General features: G+C 35.5%; 1 protein-coding gene across 1 annotated transcript in view; it reads right to left on the reverse strand.

The window, feature by feature from the left end:
• Positions 1–2535: 2535 nt before the first annotated feature.
• elk3 (ETS transcription factor ELK3) overlaps positions 2536–25918 on the reverse strand; it is a 35858-nt gene continuing 12475 nt past the window's right edge. The window contains exons 2-5 of the mRNA XM_056456035.1: positions 18293–18501; positions 15942–16712; positions 8609–8731; positions 2536–3679 (exon numbers count right to left, since the gene is read on the reverse strand). Coding sequence (XP_056312010.1) covers positions 3557–3679; positions 8609–8731; positions 15942–16712; positions 18293–18499 — 1224 coding nt within the window. The 5' untranslated portion in view covers positions 18500–18501 and the 3' untranslated portion in view covers positions 2536–3556. The remainder of the gene's footprint in view (positions 3680–8608; positions 8732–15941; positions 16713–18292; positions 18502–25918) is intronic.

Consider the following 25918-nt stretch of genomic DNA (forward strand, 5'->3'; position numbering starts at 1 on the left):
AGGATGTCAGATTTTAGATGACGACTTGTTTTTTTGTTTTGGAACTGACAGATGTTGATTATTATTATTGTGAAATGGGAGTGGATTGTTTCTGGAGTGTGTGAGTGAGTGTGTGTGTGTGTGTGTGTGTGTGTGGGAGTGAGTGAGTGAGTGAGTGAGTGTGTGTGTGTTTGTCCTGTAAGCTCCGCTCTGTGAAACACTGACGCTCTCGGGTCAGTCTGTCGGCTCAATTGACCGTTAACTCTTTGTACTGCAGATATTTATTTCTCTTAATCAGTGAAGTAAACATGGTCTGTTTCATACAGTCAACTCTCTGCTGTCTGTTTATTATATATATGTGTGTGTGTGTGTGTGTGTGTGTGTGTGTGTGTGTGTGTGTGTGTGTGTGGGTGTGCATTACTAGGAAACACACTTCTGCCACTGGATTAAAAAAGACACACAGTTGAAGTCAGAATTATTCGCCCTCCTGTGAATGTTTTTTCAGACAGTGTTTCCGTCTTTCAGATGAGACGTTAAACCGAGGTCCTGACTCTCTGTGGTCATTAAAAACCCCATGGCACTTCTTGTAAAGAGTAGGGGTTTAACCCCAGTGTCCTGGCCAAATTCCCTCCATCAGGCCCTTACCCATCATAGCCTCTCAATCATCCCCATCCACTGAATTGGCTGTATCACTGTTTCTCCACTTCATCTCTAGCTGGTGTGTGGTGAAGCACTGGCAGCGTTGACCTTTGGCTGGCGTCACATCATCCAGGTAGGTGCTGCACACTGGTGGTGGAGTGGAGAGACCCCCCTCATGATTGTAAAGTGCTTTGTGTGTATGGCCATACATGATAAATGCACTATATTTTTTCTTCTGGAGAAAGTCTTATTTGTTTTATTTCGGCTAGAATAAAAGCAGTTTTAAATTTGAAAAACCATTTTAGGGTTAAAATTATTAGCCCCCTTTATTTGAATTGATTTGTTTTCGATGGTCTACAGAACAAACCACTGTTATACAATGACTTGCCTAGTTACCCTAACCTGCCTAATTAACCTAGTTAAGCCTTTAAATGTCCCTTTAAGCTGTATAGAAGTGTCTTAAAATATCTAGTCAAATATTATTTACTGTCATCATGGCAAAGATAAAATAAATCAGTTATTAGAGATGAGCTATTAAAACTATTATGTTTAGAAATGTGTTGAAATTGGGGGAAATATACACGGGAAGCTAATGATTCTGACTTCAACTGTATGTGAATTTTATTTCACAATTTAGATAGTTTTTTCTCTCACAATATCGAGAAATATAATGATTCAGTGTACGTCTCTGTGGAGAGTTTATATCTGGATTCTAATGTTTGTTGAGAGTTCTCCTTTACACTTTACAAATCTGATATTTGACTTTTCCCTGAATTGACTATATATTTTTGTCATTTGGGAGACTAAAATCTCTCTCTCTATCTATATATCATTCTATCCATCCTTCCAACAGTCCGTCCATCTATCTATATATCTATCTGTCTGTCTGTCCGTCTGTCTGTCTGTCTGTCTATCTATCTGTCTGTCTATCTATCTGTCTATCTACAGTGTCTATCTATCTATCTATCTATCTATCTATCTATCTATCTATCTATCTATCTATCTATCTATCTATCTATCTATCTATCTATCTATCTATCTATCTATCTATCTATCTATCTATCTGTCTATCTGTCTATCTATCTGTCTATCTATCTGTCTATCTACAGTGTCTATCTATCTATCTATCTATCTATCTATCTATCTATCTATCTATCTATCTATCTATCTATCTATCTATCTATCTATCTATCTATCTATCTATCTATCTATCTATCTGTCTATCTATCTGTCTATCTAGTGTCTATCTATCTATCTATCTGTCTATCTATCTATCTATCTGTCTATCTACAGTGTCTATCTATCTGTCTGTCTGTCTGTCTGTCTGTCTGTCTGTCTGTCTATCTATCTACATACAGTGTCTGTCTGTCTGTCTATCTATCTATTGTTCTATCTATCGTTCTATCTGTTCATCTGTCCTATCTATCTATATTAATTAAATCTACATTTTTGGTGATAGAACTATTTCAGCATTTAGCATAAAATGTACTGTGCAAAATCTAATTTTATCATTAACAATGTAAATATGAATAATTCTATATTAGCAATAAATGTTTAAAAAGAGTTGGATTTGTCCTTAATATCTGTATATGTATTATTACTATTACTATATTTATTAGTTAATATCTTAATTATATTATCATCCATCCATCCATCCATCGTCCTTAATATCTATGTATTACAATTACCTGTTTATTTTAGTTAATATCTTAATTATAGCTATTTAATATATGATTTGTCTGTAGTATCTATATAATTATTATCAATACTATTACCATATAATATATTGGAAATGACTTTGACAAATATTTAAACCATTTCTTTTAAACTATGTTTGCCACCGTCACATTCAATGCTTGTTTTTATTTTTCAAACTCAAGGCACAGTTTCTGACTTTAAAAATAAAATAAAAGTCTTACGAGAATACAGTTTTTTAATCAATTCATTAATGAAAAACAAGCTATTACAAAGCTTTTCATTTCCAATATTGAAATGGAATTTCGTCTATTACAAAAAAAAAACTTATGCAAGAAAAAAATTATACAAATACACAATTCTTAAACCAAAAAAGGCACAGCCGGTAGTACAATTGAAGCACAGTGCATACAACGCAATATCATACAATACAATACAAAACCAGACAAACAACAAACAAGGAGAAACCCGGTTCACAGCCTCGGAAGGATAATAAAAAAAGACTTTAAATGCAAATGAGATAACTTTAATATGCTTTCAACATCCCGGTGATTAAAAACTGCTCAAATATGTCCAGCTGAAGCACCACGGGGGGGTTTCGCTTGTAAGTTAGCGTCCATGTTAATGGAGGTCTGCTGAATAAAACTCACCGTCCAGCATCGTTTCTCCCATCAGAAGAGACTTTTGAAATATAACTTGCCTTAAATGTCTGTTTCTCCACTAAAAAGAGGCTCTGCGGCTCCGTTTCCAATGACTCAAAGTCTTCTCTAAAGGACACTTGATGTTCTTTGGCTTTACCTCCTAATAATCCCGTCTTTAAGAGCTTGCTTTTTTGAATTGCAGAAGAAAAAAATAAACAAACACCGTGTCCGGAAGTGCAGGCTGCAGTGACTGAAGTGGCCACAAGAGGGAGAAGTGCAGTCTGGCTCAACACAAAACATCAAGCTCCAGCCTTCAGTCCTGCTTTAGTGTAGGTGTGTGAGTGTGTACTTGTGTTTATATCCCAGTGGGGATATAAAAGTGACCTAACACGGACTCATAGGCTCATTTTGGGGACCAAAATATAGGTAAACGTGCTTATAATAGAAGTATTCTGAAAAATGTGAGGGTTGGGTTTAGGGGTAGATGAGAGAATATAAGGTTTGTATAGAAACATCATTATGTCTATGAGAGTCCCCACTGGGATATAGGAACAAGTCTGTGTGTGATTGCGTGTGTGTGTATGTACTCTAGTGTGCAGGAATCAGGATTTCTGGCCACTGGAGGACAGGAGGAGAGAGGAAGAGGATGATGAGGAGGAGGAGGATGAAGGAGAGTCCAGGTTTGGCAGGGGAACTGGAAGCGGCCCGTTCAGCAGGGAGGGGAACTGAGGGAGAAAGAAAACGCAGCATTAAGGTGATGAAACATGCTGAGAATGCTCGAAATGTGCATTGATCAAATCAAGATTTCATTTTATTTGGATTTTAAAGTAATGTCTGGACATGATATGTATATAACAGTGCGTTCTTTTATTTCACTGATTTATTTTTATGTTGTTTATTCATTCGTACGTTGAAGGTAAAACTGTTTATTAGTAATTACATATTAAAAATAATATATTGTAATTAAAATGAACAATATATTCATATATATTCATAATATATTGCATTTTTATTTGTTTTTCATTTTTTTTTTTTCTATTGTCATACAAGTCATACAATAGATAAAAGGTTAAATGTTTAGATTTATTACTATCAATTATTAATATCAAAATAATAATCATGATTTCTTTTTCCATTATTACTAATTCCATTATTACTGATACTTTAAAAATATCTTATTAACAATTCATACAGTACAGTAAATGTTTACATGTCGTCACCTTGGTATTATAAGGTTCTATCTGTGTTCTGAATGATTTTGAGATATTGAGATTCAAAGTTTTTCCATTTGATAGCAGACAGTACGTGTGTAACATTTGTTTATAAAAATAAAAAGTCCTAAAATGTAAACAACTTATAAAAAAGCATCCCATAATGTAAATGAGTGGTATTTAATAAGAATATGTCAATAGCTCCATTTTGACAAAAATGTCAGACAGAACCTTATAATTCTAAGGTGATGATTTATTAGTAATTACATCTAAAAAAAGAATGTGTTGATATTTATCGTAACAATATATTGCATGTTTTATTTCTTTTTTTCATTATTACTGCTGTGATTTCATTTGACTATTTTTAAAAATATCTTTTATTATTAACCATTCATGCAATATATTAAAGGTTAAATGTTTACATTTATTAGTAATTACATATTAAAGATAATATATTTATATTTATAATGACAATATATTGCATTTTTTCATTATTTCTTTTTTAATCCGTACTGCTATTTCATTTGTCTGTTTAAATATATAATTTATAAATGATACATAAAATATATTAGAGGTTAAATCTTTACATTTATTAGTAATTACATATTAATATTAATAATGACAATATATAGCATTTTTCATTTTATTGTGTATTTCCCATGATTATTGCTGTTATTTAATTTGACTATTTAAAAATAGATATTTTATTATTGACAATTGATGCAATATATAAAAAGGTTAAATGTTTAGATTTAGTAGTAATTACATAATTTAAAATAATATATCAAAATAATAATAACAATATGTTGCTTTATTTCATTATTTCTTTTTCCATTATTATTGCTGTGATTTCATTTGACTTTTTTATTATTAACAATTTATGCAATATAGTAAAAGTTAAATGTTTACATTTATTAGTAATTACCTATTTAAAATAATATATCAAAATAATAATACTAACAATATACTTCCTATTTCATTATTTCTTGTTCCATTATTACTGCAGTTATTTGACTCTTTTTTAAAAATATTTGATTATTAACAATTCATACAATATAGCAAAGGTTAAATGTTTACATTTATTAGGAATTACATATAAAAGACAATATATTTATATTAATAATAACAATATATTGTGTATTCTTTTCCCCCATTTCATGATGTCTTTTTCCATTATTGTTGTGATTTAATTTGACTATTTTAAAATATTTTATTATTAACAATGAATACCGTTTATTATTAAGATTAATGTTATTATTTATATATTTCAGTGTTTAGGATTATTTGTTACTGGTCATTTTATATGGTATTTATCATTTATTTTGTATATTTATTAAATGAAACTGACCACTTATACACATTTTATTATTAATAATAATATATATTAATAAAAATGTTTATGCGTTAAATACTTCATAATTTATAATGAACCATTTGTCCTCATCTTTCCCAGTGATGGGTTGCAGAAGGAAGGCAAGCTGTGTAAAACATATGCTGGATAAGTTGTCGGTTCATTCTGCTGTGGTGACCACTGATTAATAAAGGGACTAAACCAAAAAGAAAATGAATGAATTTGTCCTTATCTATATAATTATAATCGTTACTATTTTCATTCATTCATTCATTTTCTTTAAGTAAAATGCAGTATATTTACAATATATTGATGATACTACTGATATTAGTTTACGTTTTAATAAACAATATTTATTATTATTAATATTATTATTATTAGCCAGAAGAAAGGTTTCCCTTCGCAAGCTCTCAATCCTAAACATGATGATTTGATTTCTATTTCCCTGTGTAAGATGAGCTGGTCATTTCTCAGCAGTTTCTCCTCAGTCAAATCAGTCCCCGCAGTCTTAGCGCTTCACTAAACAAACACTCCTGTAGTCTCCGCTAAGGCATCACGCTAACGCTAGGAGAGGAACTTCCTGTTATGTGAGAGTGGACTAAACACACAGAGTCTTTTTCAGTTCAGTTATCACCCCCTCCCTGCTTTAACAGGAAGCTGTTTTTCCCCCATATCCAATGCAGAGAGGAAACATCTGTAGCTTATTTCCAAACCCTAATACACACACACGCACACACACACACACTCACTCTCTCTTATGCCAGTAAATTTGTTTTGCGAGTAGAAATGCAGCTCAACAGTATCTTCTTTATCAGGCGTATGTGTGACAGGTAAAGAAAAATGGACAGAAGCCCCATGAAAATGACACTGAAAAGCGAGACGAGCCACAAGAGTTTTCCACCAATCACAGCAGGATCATCAGTCATGTGACTGACCAAAAAACACCCACTACAGCCATTTGTGGAGGAAGTGAGAGTGAGTGTATGTTTGTGTGTGCGTGTATGTCTGTCTTAGTGCTTGTGTGTCTGTACGCATCTGTCTGTCTATATTATGTGTATGTGTCTGTTTGTGTGTGTATCTGTCTGTCTATATATATATATATATATATATATATATATATATATGTATGTATGTATGTATGTATGTATTTATGTGTGTGTATATATATGTATGTGTGTGTATATATGTATCTGTGTATATATGTATGTGTGTGTGTATATATGTGTGTATATGTATGTATATATATATATATATATATATATATATATATATATATATATATATATATATATATATATATATATATATACATGTATGTATATATATGTATGTATATATATGTATGTGTGTATATATATATATATATATATATATATATATATATATATATATATATATATATATATATATATATATATATATATGTATGTGTGTCTCTCTCTTTATATGTGTCTGTGTTCCTATGTCTGTCAGTGTGTGTATATACATGTCTTTATATGTGCATGTGTTCATCTGTCTGTCTGTGTGTGTTTGCTTTCTAGACATGTTTTTGTTTATATATCTGTGTGTGTGTATATACACTCACTGGCCACTTTATTAGGTACACCTTACTAGTACCGGGTTGGACCTCTTTTGCCTTCAGAACTGCCTTAATCCTTTGTGTTATAGATTCAACACGGTACTGGAAAAATACCTCAGAGGTTTTGGTCGATATTGACATGATAGCATCATGCAGTTGCTGCAGATTTGTCAGCTGCACATCCATGATGTGAATCTCCCATTCCACCACATCCCAAATGTGCTCTATGGGATTGAGATCTGGTGACTGTGGAGGCCATTTGAGTACAGTGAACTCATTGTCATGTTCACGAAACCAGTCTGAGATAATTCGTGCTTTATGACAAGATGCGCTATCCTGCTGGAAGTAGCCATCAGAAGATGGGTACACTGCGGTCATAAAGGGATGGACATGTTCAGCAACAATACTCAGGTAGGCTGTGGCGTTGACACGATGCTCAGTTGGTACTAACGGGCCAAGAAAATATCCCCCACACCATTACACCACCAGCCTGAACCGCTAATACAAGACAGGATGGATCCATGCTTTTATGTTGTTGACGCCAAATTCTGACCCTATCATCTGAATGTCGCAGCAGAAATTGAGACTCATCAAACCAGGCAACGTTACTCCAATCTTCTATTGTCCAATTTTGGTGAGCCTGTGTGAATTGTAGCTTCAGTTTCCTGTTCTTAGCTGACAGGAGTGGCACCAGGTGTGGTCTTCTGCTGCTTTAGCCCATCTGCCTCAAAGTTGGACATGTTGTGCGTTCACAGATGCTCTTCTGCATACCTCGGTTGTAACAAGTGCTTATTTGAGTTACTGTTGCCTTTCTATCAGCTCAAACCAGTCTGGCCATTCTCCTCTGGCATCAACAAGGCATTTGCGCCCACAGAACTGCCGCTCACTGGATATTTTCTCTTTTTCAGACCATTCCCTGTAAACCCTAGAAATGGTTGTGTGTGAAAATCCCAGTAGATTAGCAGCTTCTGAAATACTCAGACCAGCCCGTCTGGCACCAACAACCATTCTACATTTAAAGTAACTTAAATCACCTTTCTTCCCCATCCTGATGCTCGGTTTGAACTGCAGCAGATCGTCGTTTTCTACTGTATAAAATGCAATACACCTATGGAGTGTCCCTGCAAACGTGTTCGTGTTCAGTGCACATCACAAGCTGTCAATACTTTAGTCAATACTTTAGTCAAGTCAGTGGTTACCTTTAATGGTTTCCTGTTTCCTAGCAGTGTTTACAGTAAAGAGTGGACCCTCCCCTCAAAAAAGAGATGAGTGCAAATATACAGTCTTTCTGCATGCACACACACATACACATGCACGCTCTCCCTCCCCTGGGCCAGAACAGGAAGTATCCACAGGATTTCCCCTCTTGCTCACATGAGGACTGAAACACGACACCAAACACAAACACACACACACTCACGAAACAGACAAGCAAATCACTTTCACCAAAATAAATAAAGCCCATCTCTCGGTCACATTCACACTGCTCTGTGTTGTAGGTGAACGCGTGTACCTGAAAGAGTGAGCTGTGTCCCTGTAGTCTGGCGGGGCTGAGGGGGGCCACGGGACTCAGGCTGCTCCAGAAATGAATGGAGGACAGGAGAGGACTGGGCGTCAACAGCAAACCGGAGGGAGTCTGGTGAGGGAGAGAGAGGGCAGAGTTGTGAAACGGGGGATCGGGAACATGAGATGTTATTTGTATTAGTCACTGAAGTCAGGCATCACAAAATCCCAATGTCTTTCAGGAAGACGAGTGTGAGTCTCCACAAGTCCAGGCACGTCTGTGTTACGAGAGCATGTGAAGCCTGTCATGCAGAAGAGCCGAGCACCCCTTCAAAATGATTCACAGGTGATTTTATCTCAATGGGACGGGATTTAGTGTCACTGGTATGTGGTGTAAAGACATTTGTCCTGGACACTTGAATGATCTGTCCGAGCAGATGCAGGATTTTGCTCAATCTGGGGTTATGAAATCACTGTCTGTCTAGCAGACGTTTAAAGCAACCGTTTGCCCCAGATTACACTTCTCCCATGTGCTCGACATCGTGTCGTTCCTGTTCATCTTCTATTGATAAATCTCCCGGAACAACATTGTTGATGGAGATCCAGAGTTTCTCAAAGTCCATAAAGACATTATAAAATGAGGCTATATGCACAGCTAGTGTTTTTTCCCCTACTGATAAACTTCCGGTGAATGGTTAATGTGACTATTTTCAATTTCATACGGTTCCTCTTACAGCACTGACGATGTAAAGTAATTAAAATATAATCAGTTAAACAGACTTCAGCATTCATTTAGTTGTTCAGGCTTAAAACGAGATGAAAAGCCGTTTAAATGCAAGCACCGTCAGGAGCAGGAGCATTTCCCATCGCAATACTGTGATACTGTGGTAAAATAAGTGTTCGTATTTTAAAGACATGGCGGGCAACAATGGAATTTAATGCAGTCAGTGCTTATTGTACATTTTGAGACCCACTTTATATGGTATAGCAATCAGGCTGTGAAGGTCAGTGATTTTTAAGGAAAACAGACCTTTAACGTAACGGCATAGATTTCATTAGAAGTACTTGAACTGAATATCCCCTATTTGAATTATTTTGGTAATGCTGGCTGAAAATCTTTTCACATCTTGATGGCAGTCATTAAACGAAGTGGGTTAAGTGAAGTTTATTTCTAAACCAATTTCGAGAGGATCACGTGCTTATGATTGCTTGCAGCCGGTCCCACATTGTTCAATTTATAATTCACCAATCAGACGTTTCCATATAACGGCCGTCTTCGTTTTGAAGAATCCCACCTTCCTACTCCTCCTCCTTTCATAGATGGGTGGCACGGTGGCCAAGTGGTTAGCACTGTTGCCTCACAGCAAGAACATCACTGGTTCTAGTCCTTACCAAGCCAGCCGACGTTTCTGTGCTGAGTTTAGACGTTCTCCCTGTGCTCACATGGGTTCCCCCCGGGTTCCCTGGTTCCCTCCAACCGTCCAAAAACATGCAACTTGAGTTAATTGACTAATCCAAATCAGCACCGTAGATGTGCACCTAGTAAATAGTTATCTCTTAAGAGCAATCACTATCTGTTCATTAGCTACTACAGCAGGGGAGTTCTCGAGATCTACCTGAGCTCAAACTCCCCTCTCGCCTTGAAAACGGGAGGGAGCCCCGGGCTCGAAGATCTTATGAGCTCAGGGCTCTCTCCCAGGAAAGAATGCCAAACCAGCTTTATAATCAATCATCAGCCAAGAGTGAACTCTTGAAATGTATTTATATGCATTTTAGTATACTGTGGAAGGTGTATGACCAAGAAAGGTTTATCCAATCAAAATGTTCGGTCCAAACATTATGATAGACAGGTTCAGACAGAGAATTGCAGGTAAACATCCACCAACCTTCTTTTTTTAATTTGGATATTATAGTTACTTAATGTGTTATAAAGCTTGTATTTGTATTGTGATGGATTGTAGTGATGTTGTATAGTGGGCATAAATGCGTTCATGACTTTGAATGGTGGGTTTGGAGCGTGACTTTCAGTGCTATTAAGCTAACGTTACGATTTTCCAAGATCTGCTAATGCACCTTTAACATTATCTTCAATGTGCAAATGTCTCAATTTGTCTTTTCCATACAAAAACGAGGACAGTGACTCAAATGCCAAAAAGGCACCATAAAAGGAGTCCACATTAAATTTAGTTCATCGTATGCTCATCCTATTCAAAACCTGTTGAACTTTGTCTTCTGTGAACATGTCTCCTAGTTTGTCTTTTCCGTACAACTAGATGGCGGCTTAGTTTTTGGCAAACTCCAAACAGTGTACAATAAGTCCAAATTAAACTTCTGTCATAAAATGCTCAACGTCATATGATTCAAAACCTGTTTAACTTTGTCTTCAGTGGTCAAATGACACAGTTCGTCTTTTCCATAAAACAACGTGAATGGTGATTAAGGATTGTCAATCCCCCAAAAAGTCACAATTAAATCTTAATACATATGTTTTGGCTTTGTCCATCCTCTTTGGCTATCAATTTTCAAGTATTTCTCTTCTGTGATATAGATGCACATCGAACCGTGTCCTCTTATTGCACTTTTTGGACTTTCTCCGAATTTAGCAGGGTTAATGAGCTGTACTGCAAACGCCCTAGCATTTCTGACACTGTTGTATTCTTTTATTATGGAAACAAAGATTTTCCCTGAGTTTTGACAACTGGTTGCGAGATGCAATGAGCTTCATCCATTTGGAAAAAATCAGGTTTATGCTTTAGAGCAATATTACAACCTCAAATCACACCACATCACATCAAAATCATCCAAATAGCACGTTCTGATGGGTAGCATATTTCTTCATTGAGATACACCACCTATTTTTTGAATGGGATTAAGGACAATCTCACATGGTAGGGCGAATCGATATAACATTTGGATTACTTTTGTGTTCATCCATTTGGAGAAAATTAGATTTACAATGAATTTCTGAAACATGAGACCCATTTAGAGTTTTTTCTGAGCATGTCAGTATCTCTACAAACTGTCAATCTGAATCTTAGGGCCTTTCAATTGCAAAGCAAATGTAATTAAGCACATTGTTTAAATACCTGAGGATTAATGTGTGTAATATTGGATGGTAATCATGGTATATGTGTATTCTGTCCAGGTTTTTATTTTTATTTAGTTTATTTATTTATTTATTTATTATTTTTAATTAATATTTTGTAATTTATTTATTAAATTTATTTTATTTATTTATTTTCTTCTTTTTTCTCTTAGATAAATGAAATTCAACTTGTTTAGAGGGTGAGGATAATATTTGTTTAATTTCAATGTAAAATTACTTTGTTATATCTGTGAAAGTTTAATAAACAGATTTTAAAGTCACAATTAAGTAAAAAATAGTCAAAATTAGTCCATGTGATATGATGTGCATTAAATTGGTTTGAAGTCTTCCAGGCTTTTAAGACTAAAAATCTACTGTAACAAACCGGTTAACAACCATTAAGAAAAGAATTAAAGCTTATGATTTTAACACGTATGCTAGCTAGGGCATGTGTAAAGAGTGTCATGCATAATAAAATCAGCATAGTAGACTGTCCAACATGTAGTTCAAAGTCAAAAGAGAAACATGTGGCTGTGTCTGATATTGCATACTGAAAGCTATATTGAATAACCGTGGGCTGCTAAAACAGTATGTTAAACACAAACGCAATCCAAATGTTATATTGATTCGCCCTATCATGTGAGATTGTGCTTAATCTCATTAAAAAAATAGGTGGTGTATCTCTAAAGAACTATGCTACCCATCAGAACGTGCTGTTGGCATGATTTTGATGTGATGTGGTGTGATTTGAGGTTGTATTATAGCTCTAAAGCGTGTCTGCGTGTGCTCAGAATTAAGTGTAAAGATGATTAAATTGTCTATGCTTCTTCAGATTTGGTTTCTGTGCCATTCTTGCTGTGCAAATATGCTTTTAGAAGCATTCAGATATAGTTTTGCTAGCACAGCCTGATGTGTGGGATAAAATATCAGGACACCAGGGATACCAGCTTCATTTGTGGCACTATATAATCTATAATGGGATACTAAAGTGTGCATACAACAGAATCTTACAAGTAGGGACTTTTCATCTTCCGTTTTACGACTACAATAAATTCGGATCTACTTTTATGCAGCCAATGTGAAAGAAAAGCAATGTACAGGTTATGCCAGAAAGAATCCGACCTCCACATTGACGAAAGCTTGTATTAAGAGTTAAGATCTGCAAAATTTTGAGTATTGTTTTAGAGATAAATGAGGGTAAAACATTCCAGTGCGCGTTGACAACTTTGGAAGGCTGCGCATTTGTGTTCGTATCTGTTTTAAAAAGGGGAGTTCTATGGATTTGGATTGACACAAGGGGTGTATAAACGATGACAGCACATAAATATTAGGTTGGACTGTCCCTTTAAGAGAGAAATCTCCATGAGCATGTAGCTTCCCATGGGTCATGGACTTTGGATCACCAGGTTGTGGCTATGGGGCAGCATGTGAAATCAATTTCTGCTTCTCGCTCTGTTTTTCTCTGTCCCGTGTCACTGTGCGAGATTTCGGACATATGGCTTTACTTACAGGTCTCTCTTCTCTCGCTTATGCCCTTCTGTCTGTCTTTTCACTCTTCCTGTCTCACCTCTTTCTAAAATCCCGCACATTTCTCCCTCCACGCCCAGTCAAGAGCGAAAGGTCTCACGCAATAGCTGTTTTACCAGTATAGGTGTGTGTCCTGTCTATTTGTTACTCATTGAAGGTCTATAAACAGTGCCGGAGAGGATGTTTTTGTGTTTCAAAATGTAAAAAGCTGCCCACAACAGAATGAAACCTGATTCGAAAGCTCTACTTAGGCAGAAACTCTGTGCAACACAAACTAGGGCAAAATTAGCATCTTGCTAAGCTTCATGATACACTCCACCAAGCATAAAAACACACAGCAGGCAATAACTTTGATAATGTTTTAATAAGCTACTCTTTGGGGTTTTGGAAAAGATGTGTGTCATTTAATCAACCTCTTTTCAAACCATTGAGTTTCTTTGTTCTGTTACACCGTGCCCTAACTAAATGTGATGCAATGGGACGCTGCGACACTCGATAAAAGGTTTCTATTCTATGTTAAAAGGAGGTTTTGTCCTAACTATCTGCTATGGTGAAGTGCAAAATTTATAACATAAACTACTATGATGGTTACTATGAAGTTAAAATTTGGATTTTTATTTTAAATCTTTTTTGTAATAGTATGTATGCATCTCATATTGTCATATGTATATTACTGTATGTAAATGCTCCTGTTTATTGGCTTGTTGGCTGATTGTGATGATTGACTGCAGGTGCTGTGTAGATTTGTTTCACTATTTCTTGAGTACTTTCATTTGTAATGCTTTACCTGATGAAGGCCATGTTGGTCAAAACGTTGTGACATTAAAAAAAAATTTTGAGAGCTAAAGTGGCAGTGTGCTGATTATCTTTGGATCTTTTTCTCAATCTCTGTCATGGAGTTCTGGTGTCCTGCAGATTTTAGCTCCATCCCAATCAGACACACCTGGGCTAGCTAATCAAGCTCTTACCAGGCTTTCTAGAAACATCCTTGCAGTAGTGCTGAGGCAAGTTGGAGCTACAGGATACCAGACCTCCAGGACGAGTTTGAGAACCCCTGTACTATGATCAGCTGAGGTACTGAATATGTGCTTTATTTACTGTTAAATACTACTAATGTGAGTTTGAATACCATTTTTGTTTACCTCAGATCTTGAAAAAAATATAACTAACAAACAAAGAGTTTGAAAATGAACATTAGAACTGTGACTCAGAGTAAACCAACAAATATCAGCCCTCAGCATGTACATTTAATAATGTTAAAGAGCTTTAATATGTATTATTTTGAATTATAAACCTTACCTGGGAGTTGGGAGTGCAGTGCACTAGTCTGTGCTTCTGAATGTCTACGGCATTTAAGTTTTTCTGTTGTGTTGTGTCTGGTCCAGACAAACTTGTTGTCTATGGAATCTTGTCACGTCATGTGAAGTTAGGACTAAAGTTTAGATTCGCTGTCCGAGACTTGACTCGACCCTGTGGGCTGATATTTCCTGCCACTATCTTTGGGGGCGGGCTGTGATCAAGCATTGAATATTCATTCATTCATTTAATAATTTTCTTTTCGGCTTAGTCTCTTTAATAATCTGGGGTTGCCACAGTGGAATGAACCGCCAACTTATCCAGCATTTGTTCCCATCACTGGGAAACATCCATACACACTCATTCACACACATACACTATGGACAATTTAGCCTACCCAATTCACCTATACCACATGTTTTTCAACTTGTGGGGATTAACTGCAGCACCTGGAGGAAACCCACGGGAACACGGGGAGAACATGCAAACTCCACACAGAAATGCAACTGACCCAACCGAGGCTCGAACCAGCGACCTTCTTGCTGTGAGGCGAACATGCTGCCCTCTGTGCCACCATGCAGCCTTTGATCAAGCATTTGTATGTGTTTTTTATAAAAAAATTGTAGTCATAACTTAATTAGCCTATTTGGGTGGAAAGCTCTGCCATAATTAGAAATATTCTACGAACATTTTAGCAAAGTCGGCCTAAGCAACACGTGTGGGTCTGCAAAGTTCCACAAGTTCCACGCGTGTCAGGTGCAGCTCCTGCGATAGCATCTCCTCCACTACCACACATTCACACCGCAAGGGCCCTCTTATTGATACATTTTTAGGGTAAATGGCTACTATTTACTGTCATTCCATGTGTTTTTGATCATTATCAATGCACTGTCACTTTAATTGAGCGTGAGCAGCAGCAAAAATAAACCCAGCACCGAAATGATAGTGGCACTGCTGCTTCAGCTCTGCTCACTCTGCACTGACGTGCTGCTTTGGTGTGTGGTATGAAAGTTCTAATCTGATAACATGGATATAACGGCCCATATATTAAAAAATAGTCTGGCTTAAATCGAGCTCGGGCTCATAATTATAGTTAATGTGTTGGGCTCGGGTAGGGTCGGGTTAATTTTTTGGGCCCGATCTAAGCTCTAGTTAGGACACAGTGTTAAACACAAAAGTAGATATTTTTAGGAAAGTTGGAAACCTGTAACCATTGACCTCCTTAATATGTGTTTTCCTACTATGGAAGTCAATGGTTACAGTTTTACACCATTTTTCAAAATATCTTCTTTTGTGTGTTTAACAGAAAAAATCAACTCAAAGTTTTGGAAGATTTGAGGGAGACTAAAAAGTGAGTTTTTTTTTTCTTCAAATCTTTGAGTGAACTATCTCTTTACGTTGTAAAAAAACATGGAGATGTGTCAGAGTTAGTTACCTGTGCAGTGAAAAAGGCTGGCGTAAGGGACCCTGAGGGCAGTGCTGGGCTGTTGAGGGCGATGGAGCCCAAGTCACTTCCTGAAAGCAGTATTGAAGGGGCGGAGATTTCCAGCCCTTTGGGTTTCCGGGCTTTCGGAGGCAGTCTGTTGCTACTAGTTCTCCTCTCGAGTGCTGTGGCCTGATTCTGGGCTCGCTCCCTATGGCTGGAAGATAAATTTAAAGGCTGAGCGCTGGGCTCTGATTCGTCTATGCGAGCCTCCGGGCTCTGCCCATGACGCAGCGTGTAGACAGGGCTATGGGAAGGGGAGGGGCTTCGGGAAGAGCACGGGGAGGATTTGGAAGTGAAGAAGACCTCTGCAGATGAAGGGGAAGGCGAGGAAGCAAGGGGAATGGCTTTCTCTGATCGATTAGTGACAAATCGAATCACTGTTTGTCCCTCCTCCCCTCGCTCACACCCTCGCTGATTCTCGACTTTGATTGGACGCAGCAGCGGAGGCGGGTTTTGAAGGGAGCTGACTGTGAAAGACGAGTACAGACCCGAGTGGAGATACTCGTTCCTACAGGCGGGGCTTCGCAGCGAAGACAGCGACAGTTTTGGAGACTCCTCCCCCTCGCCGCAGTCGGACTCCACATCCTGTAACATAACGCCCCCTGCGACGTGACCCCCATCCCGACCGAGCTCCACTGCTTGAGGATCCATCTTCAGGATATCAGGGAACGAGACGAACTTGTACACAAACTTCTGACCAATCACCTTCTTGATGATGTTCTGTTAAAGAAAGAGGATGCTTACGATGAATTGGATACTATTTTATGTTTAGCTAAATTGCTTGCTAATTCACATGATCTCCTTTCTATATTTTTGCATGATTTGTTTATGCACCACTAGCTAGGATTCCATCCAAAGATCCAAATTAAGATTTACGAAGCCACTATGGGACTTCTTTCTTATATAATAAATGCTCCTCAGAAGACGAAATGCAATGAACGCACAATGACTTTTAGTGTCGTTAGATGCTCTTTAGGAACAAGATAGTTAAAGATAGGTAATACAATTTAAACCACTTTAATAATAGACTTTGGCTGAAGGATTTTAAAATGACCAAAACAATATTTCAGATGCTTTACTATGTTATCAGCCCACTAAGTTGTCCATTAATGCTGTCCCAGTTCATCCATTTTTATCATCACGTTATTTGTTAAAAAAAAATCACAATAACCTTGTTGATGCTATTTAGGGCTGCACAATATTGGAAAAATCTGACGTTGCGATTATTTTATTTTGTTATGATTTATATTGCGATATCACCACAATTTCGGCAGATGACTTTAATAGCTCTATATGAAATTAAATTGTTAATTCGGTCACACTTTATTTTGATGGTCCGTTTGTTGAATTTAAGTTACATTGCATCTACATGCCAACTAATTCTCATTAGATTATAAGTAGACTGTTAGGTTGGGGTTAGGGTTAGTGTAAGTTGACATGTACTTGCAAAGTTTCTTATAGTCAGTTAAATGTCTGTTGAAGGAGCAGTATGAACAGATTAAGCAGATAATACTCAATACTTCAAATGGACCTTCAAAATAAACTGTTACCGAGAATTTAGATTGACTGGAATAAACTTGTAGATGAGTAAATCAAAGAAATTGCAAGAATAAATAAATATGATAAATAAAAGCAAAGATAAAAGTAAAATAAGTAGTCGGATTTTCAATTACAGTAATGCGATACAATACGATATTATGATATTTTGCCCCCGATGATGATAGATCACGATATCAGTGATATATCACAAGAAAACCATAAACACTATATCATTAAAAGGAAAAAATGCATCAAAAAGTTATAAGATGTATTTATTTTATTAACAGCACATATATTTCTTTGAATTGCAACATTGATGTATGTTTGATCCACCTCATGCATATCGCTATTTTGTCCTGCCCCTATTATTGAATAATCAAAAGTGATGTAAAATGTTAACACTGGACATTCTTCATTGTTGATGTACTATAATCATCCCAACTCCACATTGCAGATGCTGCAATGTGACTACTGCGAATACACACATTGCGGTATCGATGCTGAAACGATATATTGTGCAGCCCTAATGCTGATGCTGGAATTTATTTGGTAAATGTGTGTGTCCATTTTTCTCATTGGATAAAACATTTCTCTTTCTTAGCTGTGCGTTTTATTAGTGTGCATTTTCAAACGTTTTGTATATAATGACAATCAGGTTTAGGGATGGACATTCACGCTTGCATTACCTTAAGAGTCATTTCCTCTATTGTAATTGGATATTGTTATGTAATAGTGAAACAGTGCCAGCTTGTAATAGTAACCTTGTCATAGTAGTAGCGTAGTGCTCGGCTAAGTTTGTCGTAGTTCATATTGGTCTTGTTTTTGCGCAGGCCCCAGAGTTTGGCCACTTCTTCTGACTTCAGCAGCTTGAACTCGCCGTCGTTGGATGTCCAGCAAATCAGGTGCTTATGGCTCTGGTCCAGCAGTAACTGCAGCAGAAACTGCCACAGCGTGATAGCACTCTCCATATCTGCCAGAGGAGAGAGGTAAAATTATTAACACTAACATTGTATCAGTCTCTCAAGGATTTTGCAGGGACATATATATACATAATTATTAGCCCTGCTGAATTATTAAGCCCCAATTATGACTCCTCTAATTTCTGTTTAACAGAGAGCAGATTTTTTCAACACATTTCTAAACATAATAGTTTTAATAACTCATTTCTAATAACTGATTTATTTTATCTTTGCCTTGATGACAGTGAATAATATTTGACTAGATATTTTAAGACACTTCTATATAGTTTAATTTTAGTCTTCTAAATTTATTCTTATAATTCTTATAATTTAATTCTATACAGGTTAATTTAGGCAAATTAACTAATTAACTAACTCATTAATTAATTAGGCAAGCCATTGTATAATGATGATTTGTTTAGTAGATGATTGATGAAAATTTAGCTTAAATGGGCTTATAATTTTGACCTTAAAATGGTGATTAAAAAATTAAAAACTGCTTTTATTCTAGCCGAAATGAAACAAAACAGACTTTCTCCAGAAGAAAAAATATTATAGGAAAACTGTGAAAAATTTCTTGCTCTGTTGAACATCATTTGAACAAGAAGCAAAACATTCAGAGGAGGGTTTCTGACTTCTACTGTAAGTATATAAAATACTAAAATGACTGATTTTGTTATGGCTTTTCTCCACTTAAGGAATTAATTGCTTAAATTCCCGTATTTTGCTGTGAAAATACACAAAAATCTTGTAAAATTTTACTTTTTTTCGATCTCAAGATCCATTAGACTGCAAAATGCTGCAAGAACTGGTGTATTTACATGTCAGTAATCATAGGACGGCTGATAATCTTTACTTAGCTGCCTTGCTAACAATACTAACAATCCAATTCTCAAGTACCTCCTTAATACAATTACCTTCTACAAGTACCTTTACCTTAATACAAGTACCTTCTCAATACCTTCTCAAGCTCAAATTATACTTCAGTTTTTATGAGTATACCAGGGTACTAAATGAGTAGGCATATTGAACCTTGCTTTAGGCTTTCTGGGATTACATGAAATAGTCATAATTCAAAAGCAAAAACACCATTCACTTTTTCATCCATTTAGTAGGTGTACACACATCGATGCACCAAAAATAGAGAGATTTTTCCTTTTTGTTTTAATTTAAGTGTTTATCTACAAACTGAACACATAATCTGCATGTTCATGACAATAGTTTTTCGTAGACTATAATAAACTATCATTTTTAAAACCCGGCGGCATGGTGACTCAGTGGTTAGCTCTGTCACCTCACAGCAGGAAGGTTGCTGGTTTGGACCAGTTGGCATTTCTGTGTGGAGTTTGCATGTTCTCCCCGTGTTGGTGTGGGTTTCCTCTGGTTGCTCCGGTGTCCCCCACAGTCCAAAGACATGTGGTATAGGTGAATTGGATGAACTAAATTGGCCGTTGTGTATGAGAGTGTGTGTGTATGGGTGTTTCTCAATACTGAGTTGCCGCTGGAAGGGCATATATATATATATATATATATATATATATATATATATATATATATATATATATATATATATATATATATATATATATATATATATATATATATATATATATATATATATATATATATATATATATATATATATATATATATATATATATATATATATATGCTGGAATAATTGGCAGTTCATTCCACTGTGGTGACCCCTGATAAATAAGGGACTAAGCCGAAGAAAAATGAATAATTGTAGTGCTATTGTAAATAAACAACCAAAATTGATTAAAACCTGAATGAGCATGGCTTGAATTTTGTAAAAGCTGCCATTAAGACATCTTAAAATGCTGTTTAGATATATGTAGGTAGCTTTGTTTCATATAAGCAACATGTGATTTCTGAGTTAATGTCATAATAGTATCCCATTTAAATGAGCCAAAAGGACACTCCATGTTTCTCAGCCAAGTAGAGGTGGCATGAGGACAATTTTAATGAGCTTAACAAGCTTTAAAGATCTGAAGCAAGATCCTGTGGTGCTACGCCAAATATACTGCAGTTAGTGACCTTGCATCTCATTTCAATTGATCTGATAATCCTTCCAGAGGAGATTTTTATGTTCTTTCTAAAAAAAATCCTAAGCATCCTCGCAGGTTTCTAACAGGAAGTGGTGAATAGGGAGAGGCTGAGGCATCAGTCGAAAAACACGGCCACATTAAAGAAAGCCGCTTTCGTTTGTGCTCCTGAATCCATGCTCTCCCTTTAATTTCCCTTTTCCCTCTGCGCTCCTCACAAAAAAAAAAAAAACGTCATTCCTGGGTGCCCTCCCACAAACTCTACAAGCATTTCCTGTTCTGTTGTACATTAACGCACAGGCTCATAAACAACAAAGGACTATCAGTCGGAGAGAGTGGTTCACAAACAAGCAGCATCGACCGAGCCCCTGACCTCTCTAGGATGGAGGTGTCCGCTCAAAGATGGTCAAACTAGCAGAGTAAACATGGAGTTGGTTCACATGAACACATGAATTAAAGGAAGCGGATAGAGATTTGTGGGTTAAGAAGAGTCCAAAAGGTATAGCTTACCCAAAAATCAGCATTTTAATCTTTAAAACTACCATTCAGAAGTTTGGGATTTAGTTTTTCTCTTTTTTTTTTCCTTTCTTTTAGATGTAACAGAAATATAAGAGAACACAATCGTATTTACATCTTTCATTTGAAGAGAAAAACTACTCAAATTAAGACAAAAAAAGCACGGGTAAGCTAGTACGCTCCAAAAACTGTGAAAAAAATAACGTTTAGAATACATAAAACTGATATAGACATGTAAACTTACAGTTCCAAGTTTCAATGGGTTTACTTACTTTTGTAAGTAAAGTAAACTTGTCGCATTTAAGGCAATGGGTTTACGCCCTTTTTTAAGTAAAAATAATCACTTTTTAAAGTGTAGATAGGGCAAGTCATTGTCAAGTTATCTCATCTTTTCCTGTTGCATCTAATAAATTTCCAAAATGCGAATTAGATACAACATACATAAAGGCGGTTTAGAGTTTCTCTCTCTAAATAAATGAACTTTTTCATCAAGAATACATTAAAACTGGATAAAAGTAACATTTAAGAGACTTTTTTTTGTTTCAAAAAGATTTAACTTTTAAAATAAATGCTGAACTAACTTAGATGTGTCATGACATCTATATATTGAAGCTCTTTAGTGAATTTAAATGCTTTTGTCCTCATTTTTAAGTCACTTTGGCTAAAAGCATCTGCTAAATGAATATGTAAATACACATAAAACTGCATACTTAAAAAAATATATATATTTTCACAAAACATTGTGTACATTAACAAATCTTTCTTTAGCACCAAATTAACTTCTTATACAATGATTTCTGGTGACTGGAGTAATGATACTGAAAAGTCATATTTGCAGTCACAGAAATAAATGAAATTTAATAATATATTAAAAATAGAAAATAGTTATTTTAAATAGAAATAATATTCCAGATTCTAATGTATTTTAGACAATAATAAACTATTCCAAAGCATTAAATATGATGAACCTTTGAGTGGTAGTGTATATGAGTTATCAAAAGATCAACTGCTCCAGATTTTAAAATAACATTACAGATTTTACTGTATTTTAAGGCATTAATAAACCATTCCAAAGCATTAAAAATGAGTAAAAAACATTTAGTAGAGTAAATAAGTAATAATATTTATCAACATATTGCTCCAGATTTTAATACAATATTTCAAATTTTACTGTATTATTAGACATTAATAAACCATACTGAAGCATTAACAACAATGAACCTTTGAGCTGTACTGTACATGAGTTCTATTTATCAAAATATCAGCTGCTTCAGATTAACATAGTAATAAAAAAGCATGAAGTCCAAAGCTTCCTTTCATATTATCTAATTCATAATTCATAAACACCACCCAACCAAAGTCATTATCAGACCTAACACTGTCAATATACACACAGTCTCTACAACACACTGAACGGTCAGTTTTTGTGAATGGGTTTCATTCATTCATTTTCTTTCGGCTTGGTCTCAATTTCAGAGGTTGCCACAGTGGAATGTACCACCAACTATTCCAGCATATGTTTAATGCAGTCGGATGCCCTTCCAGCTGCAATCCAGTATTGGGAAACACCCATACGCACTCATTCACATGCACTCTCATACACTAAGGATAATTTAGTTTATTCAATTAACAAAGCACCCGGAGGAAATCCACAGCAACAAGGGGAGAGCATGCAAAACTCCACACAGAAATGCCAACTGACCCAGCCGTGACTCGAACCGGCGAACTTCTTGCTGTAAGGCGACAGTGCTAACCACTCAGCCACCGTGCCACCCTGAATGAGTTTCACAAAGAAGAAAAGTCCAAAAATGCTCTTTATGCTTTGGTGTTGTGGTTGGACACAGACAGGAAGCTGCGATCTCACGAAACAGGATGTACACATAAATATCTGCTCACATTCTTTAAAGAACAATTCGAAGACCACATGATTGGATGCATCTCAGGTCAATTCAGTTTTACTCGGTATGGAAGTGGACCCACTGGGTGTAAGATAAAGATTTATTTTTTTAATCGACACGAGTGAGTTCCCTCATCCATGTGGTCTGGGACTGACTCCAACAGGAAGGTGCAGTGGTTCAATGTTAAAAGCTCAACAGTACAGGAAGCTGAAATCTTGCTTCCTGTGACCACTGTCGTCATGCCCTTGAGCCACACGCTTAACCTTGCTGAACTCCCATAACCTCCTCTTCTTCATCTCTGCTTAAAATGAAGAGCTACTTTGTCCATACAAAACTATTATATACAGTGCTCAGCATAATTGTGTACACCCTATTTTGAAAAATAATATTTTTATCAATTTCTCGGTGAATATGGTTGATGTATTTTGGCGCACTTAAACTAAACAGATATGTTTATTAAAATAATAGTCACCAAACATATTTAACACATTTGTGTAATGAAAATACCCATAGGTGCTAATATTGCATTTAATAGGTTCTAATATTGCATTTAAACCAAAGTTATCAAATACTGAGTATGAGCTATCAGTGTCGAGCTTAAAAAATTTGCAAAAATCTAAAAAAAAAAAAAAAAAGAGAAAGAAATCCAAATGTAATCCAAAAGTAGTTTCAAAAGTAATCCAATATGGCCTTTGCGCTATAAAATATTCTACAATCTTAGACCAAGTTAGTGCATCCACACTTTGCATCTTTAAAAAAAACTATGTGCATGCTTTTATTACACAAAAAGGTGCAGCATGAACATTTTTTTTTTTCTATTTGGGTTTTGCAGAGTAAAGAAAAGTCAACCAGCCTTTTAATTTCCAGAGCTAACTTTTAAGAAATACTGCATGTGCCACATTTGCGATTTTATAAAAAAAAACTATCCAGGTGCTAATATTGTGTGAGAAAACTAATTAAACCAAAGTAATTAAATACTGAGTATGAGCTATATCAGTATCAAGCCTAAAAACTGGCAAAAAAAAATAAAAAATCTAAATGTAATCCAAAAGTAGTTTCAAAAGTAATCCAATATGGCTTCTGCACTGAAATATTTTACTTGTCGTTGTGCATATTAATAAAAAAAATGTGCATGCAATATTACATGTGCATGCTTTATTATACAAAAAGGTGCAGCATGAAATTTTTTTTTAAATGTCTCTATTTCTATGTGTTTTCTAGAGTAAAGAAAAGTCTATATGGTTTTCATTTACAGGTGATCCAACTTTTAAAAAATACTGCATGTGCCACCTTTGTGCTATTAAAATGCCCATAGGTGCTAATATTGAGAACTCATTTAAATCAAAGTAATTAAATACTGAGTATGAGCTATCAGTGTTAAGCTTAAAAAACTGGCAAAAAAACAAGCAAAAAAAAAAAAAAGAGAGAAAGAAATCCAAATGTAATCCAAAAGTAGTTTCAAAAGTAATCCAATATAGCCTTTGCGCTATAAAATATTCTACAATCTTAGACCAAGTTAGTGCATCCACACTGTGCATCTTTAAAAAAAAGTATGTGCATGCTTTTATTACACAAAAAGGTGCAGCATGAACATTTTTTTTTAATTTTTCTATTTGGGTTTTGCAGAGTAAAGAAAAGTCAACCAGCCTTTTCATTTCCAGAGCTAACTTTTAAGAAGTACTGCATGTGCCACATTTGTGATATAAAAATATCCATAGGTCCTAATATTGTGTGAGAAAACTAATTAAACCAAAGTAATTAAATACTGAGTATGAGCTATATCAGTATCAAGCCTACAAAAATCCAAATGTAATCCAAAAGTAGTTTCAAAAGTAATCCAATATAGCTTTTGCACTATGAAATATTCTACTTGTCGTTGTGCATATTAATAAAAAAATATGTGCATGCAATATTACATGTGCATGCTTTATTATACAAAAAGGTGCAGCATGAACATTTTTTTAAATGTCTCTATTTCTTTGTGCTTTCTAGAGTAAAGAAAAATCAATAGAGTTTTCATTTACAGGTGATCCAACTTTTAAAAAATACTGCATGTGCCACATTTGTGCTATGAAAATGCCCATAGGTGCTAATACTGAGGTAACTCATTTAAATCAAAGTAATTAAATACTGAGTATGAGCTAACAGTGTTAAGGTTAAAAAAACTGGCAAAAAAGAGAAAGAAATCCAAATGTAATCCAAATGTAGTTTCAAAAGTAATCCAATATGGCTTTTGCACTAATGAAATATTCTACTTGTCCTTGTGCATAATAATAAAAAAATATGTGCATGCAATATTACATGTGCATGCTTTATTATACAAAAAGGTGCAGCATGAACATTTTTTAAATCTCTCTATTTCTTTTGTAAAGAAAGAAATCCAAATGTAATCCAAAAGTAGTTTTAAAAGTAATCCAATATGGCATTTGCATTATAAAATATTCTACAATAGACAAAATTAGTCATGCATATTCATAAAAAATATGTGCATGCAATATTAAATGTGCATGCTTTATTATACATAAAGGTGCAGCATGAACGTTTTTTAAATGTATATTTGTGCTTTTACATAGAAAAGACGGTTAGCAGGTTTTTCTTTTTTTAGGTGAGCTGCATGTACTTACTTATAGTTACTACAATGTAGTTAGTTAATGTTATTACAATACAGTACAGGATGTATTTTTTCCAGCTTTATTCGTTGTTTATTCTCACTGCACATCTACAAAAGAGGCTCAACACCAAAGTCAGGATGCAGGAAGATCTTGGGTGGAGGACAGAAAGGACTTCGGGTTGAGCTCTGACACTGGGAAAACCAGTCTGACTCGAATTCAGAGCTATCAAATGTATGCAAGTGTGCACATTCAAACACACTCCTCGGTTTTTACAAGCGTTACATCATACCCTTTCGGTAACTGTAAGTCAGTCAAACAGGGCGGGCTGGCGTT

This window comes from Danio aesculapii, chromosome 4, assembly GCF_903798145.1.
Source record: "Danio aesculapii chromosome 4, fDanAes4.1, whole genome shotgun sequence".
Taxonomy (NCBI): domain Eukaryota; kingdom Metazoa; phylum Chordata; class Actinopteri; order Cypriniformes; family Danionidae; genus Danio; species Danio aesculapii.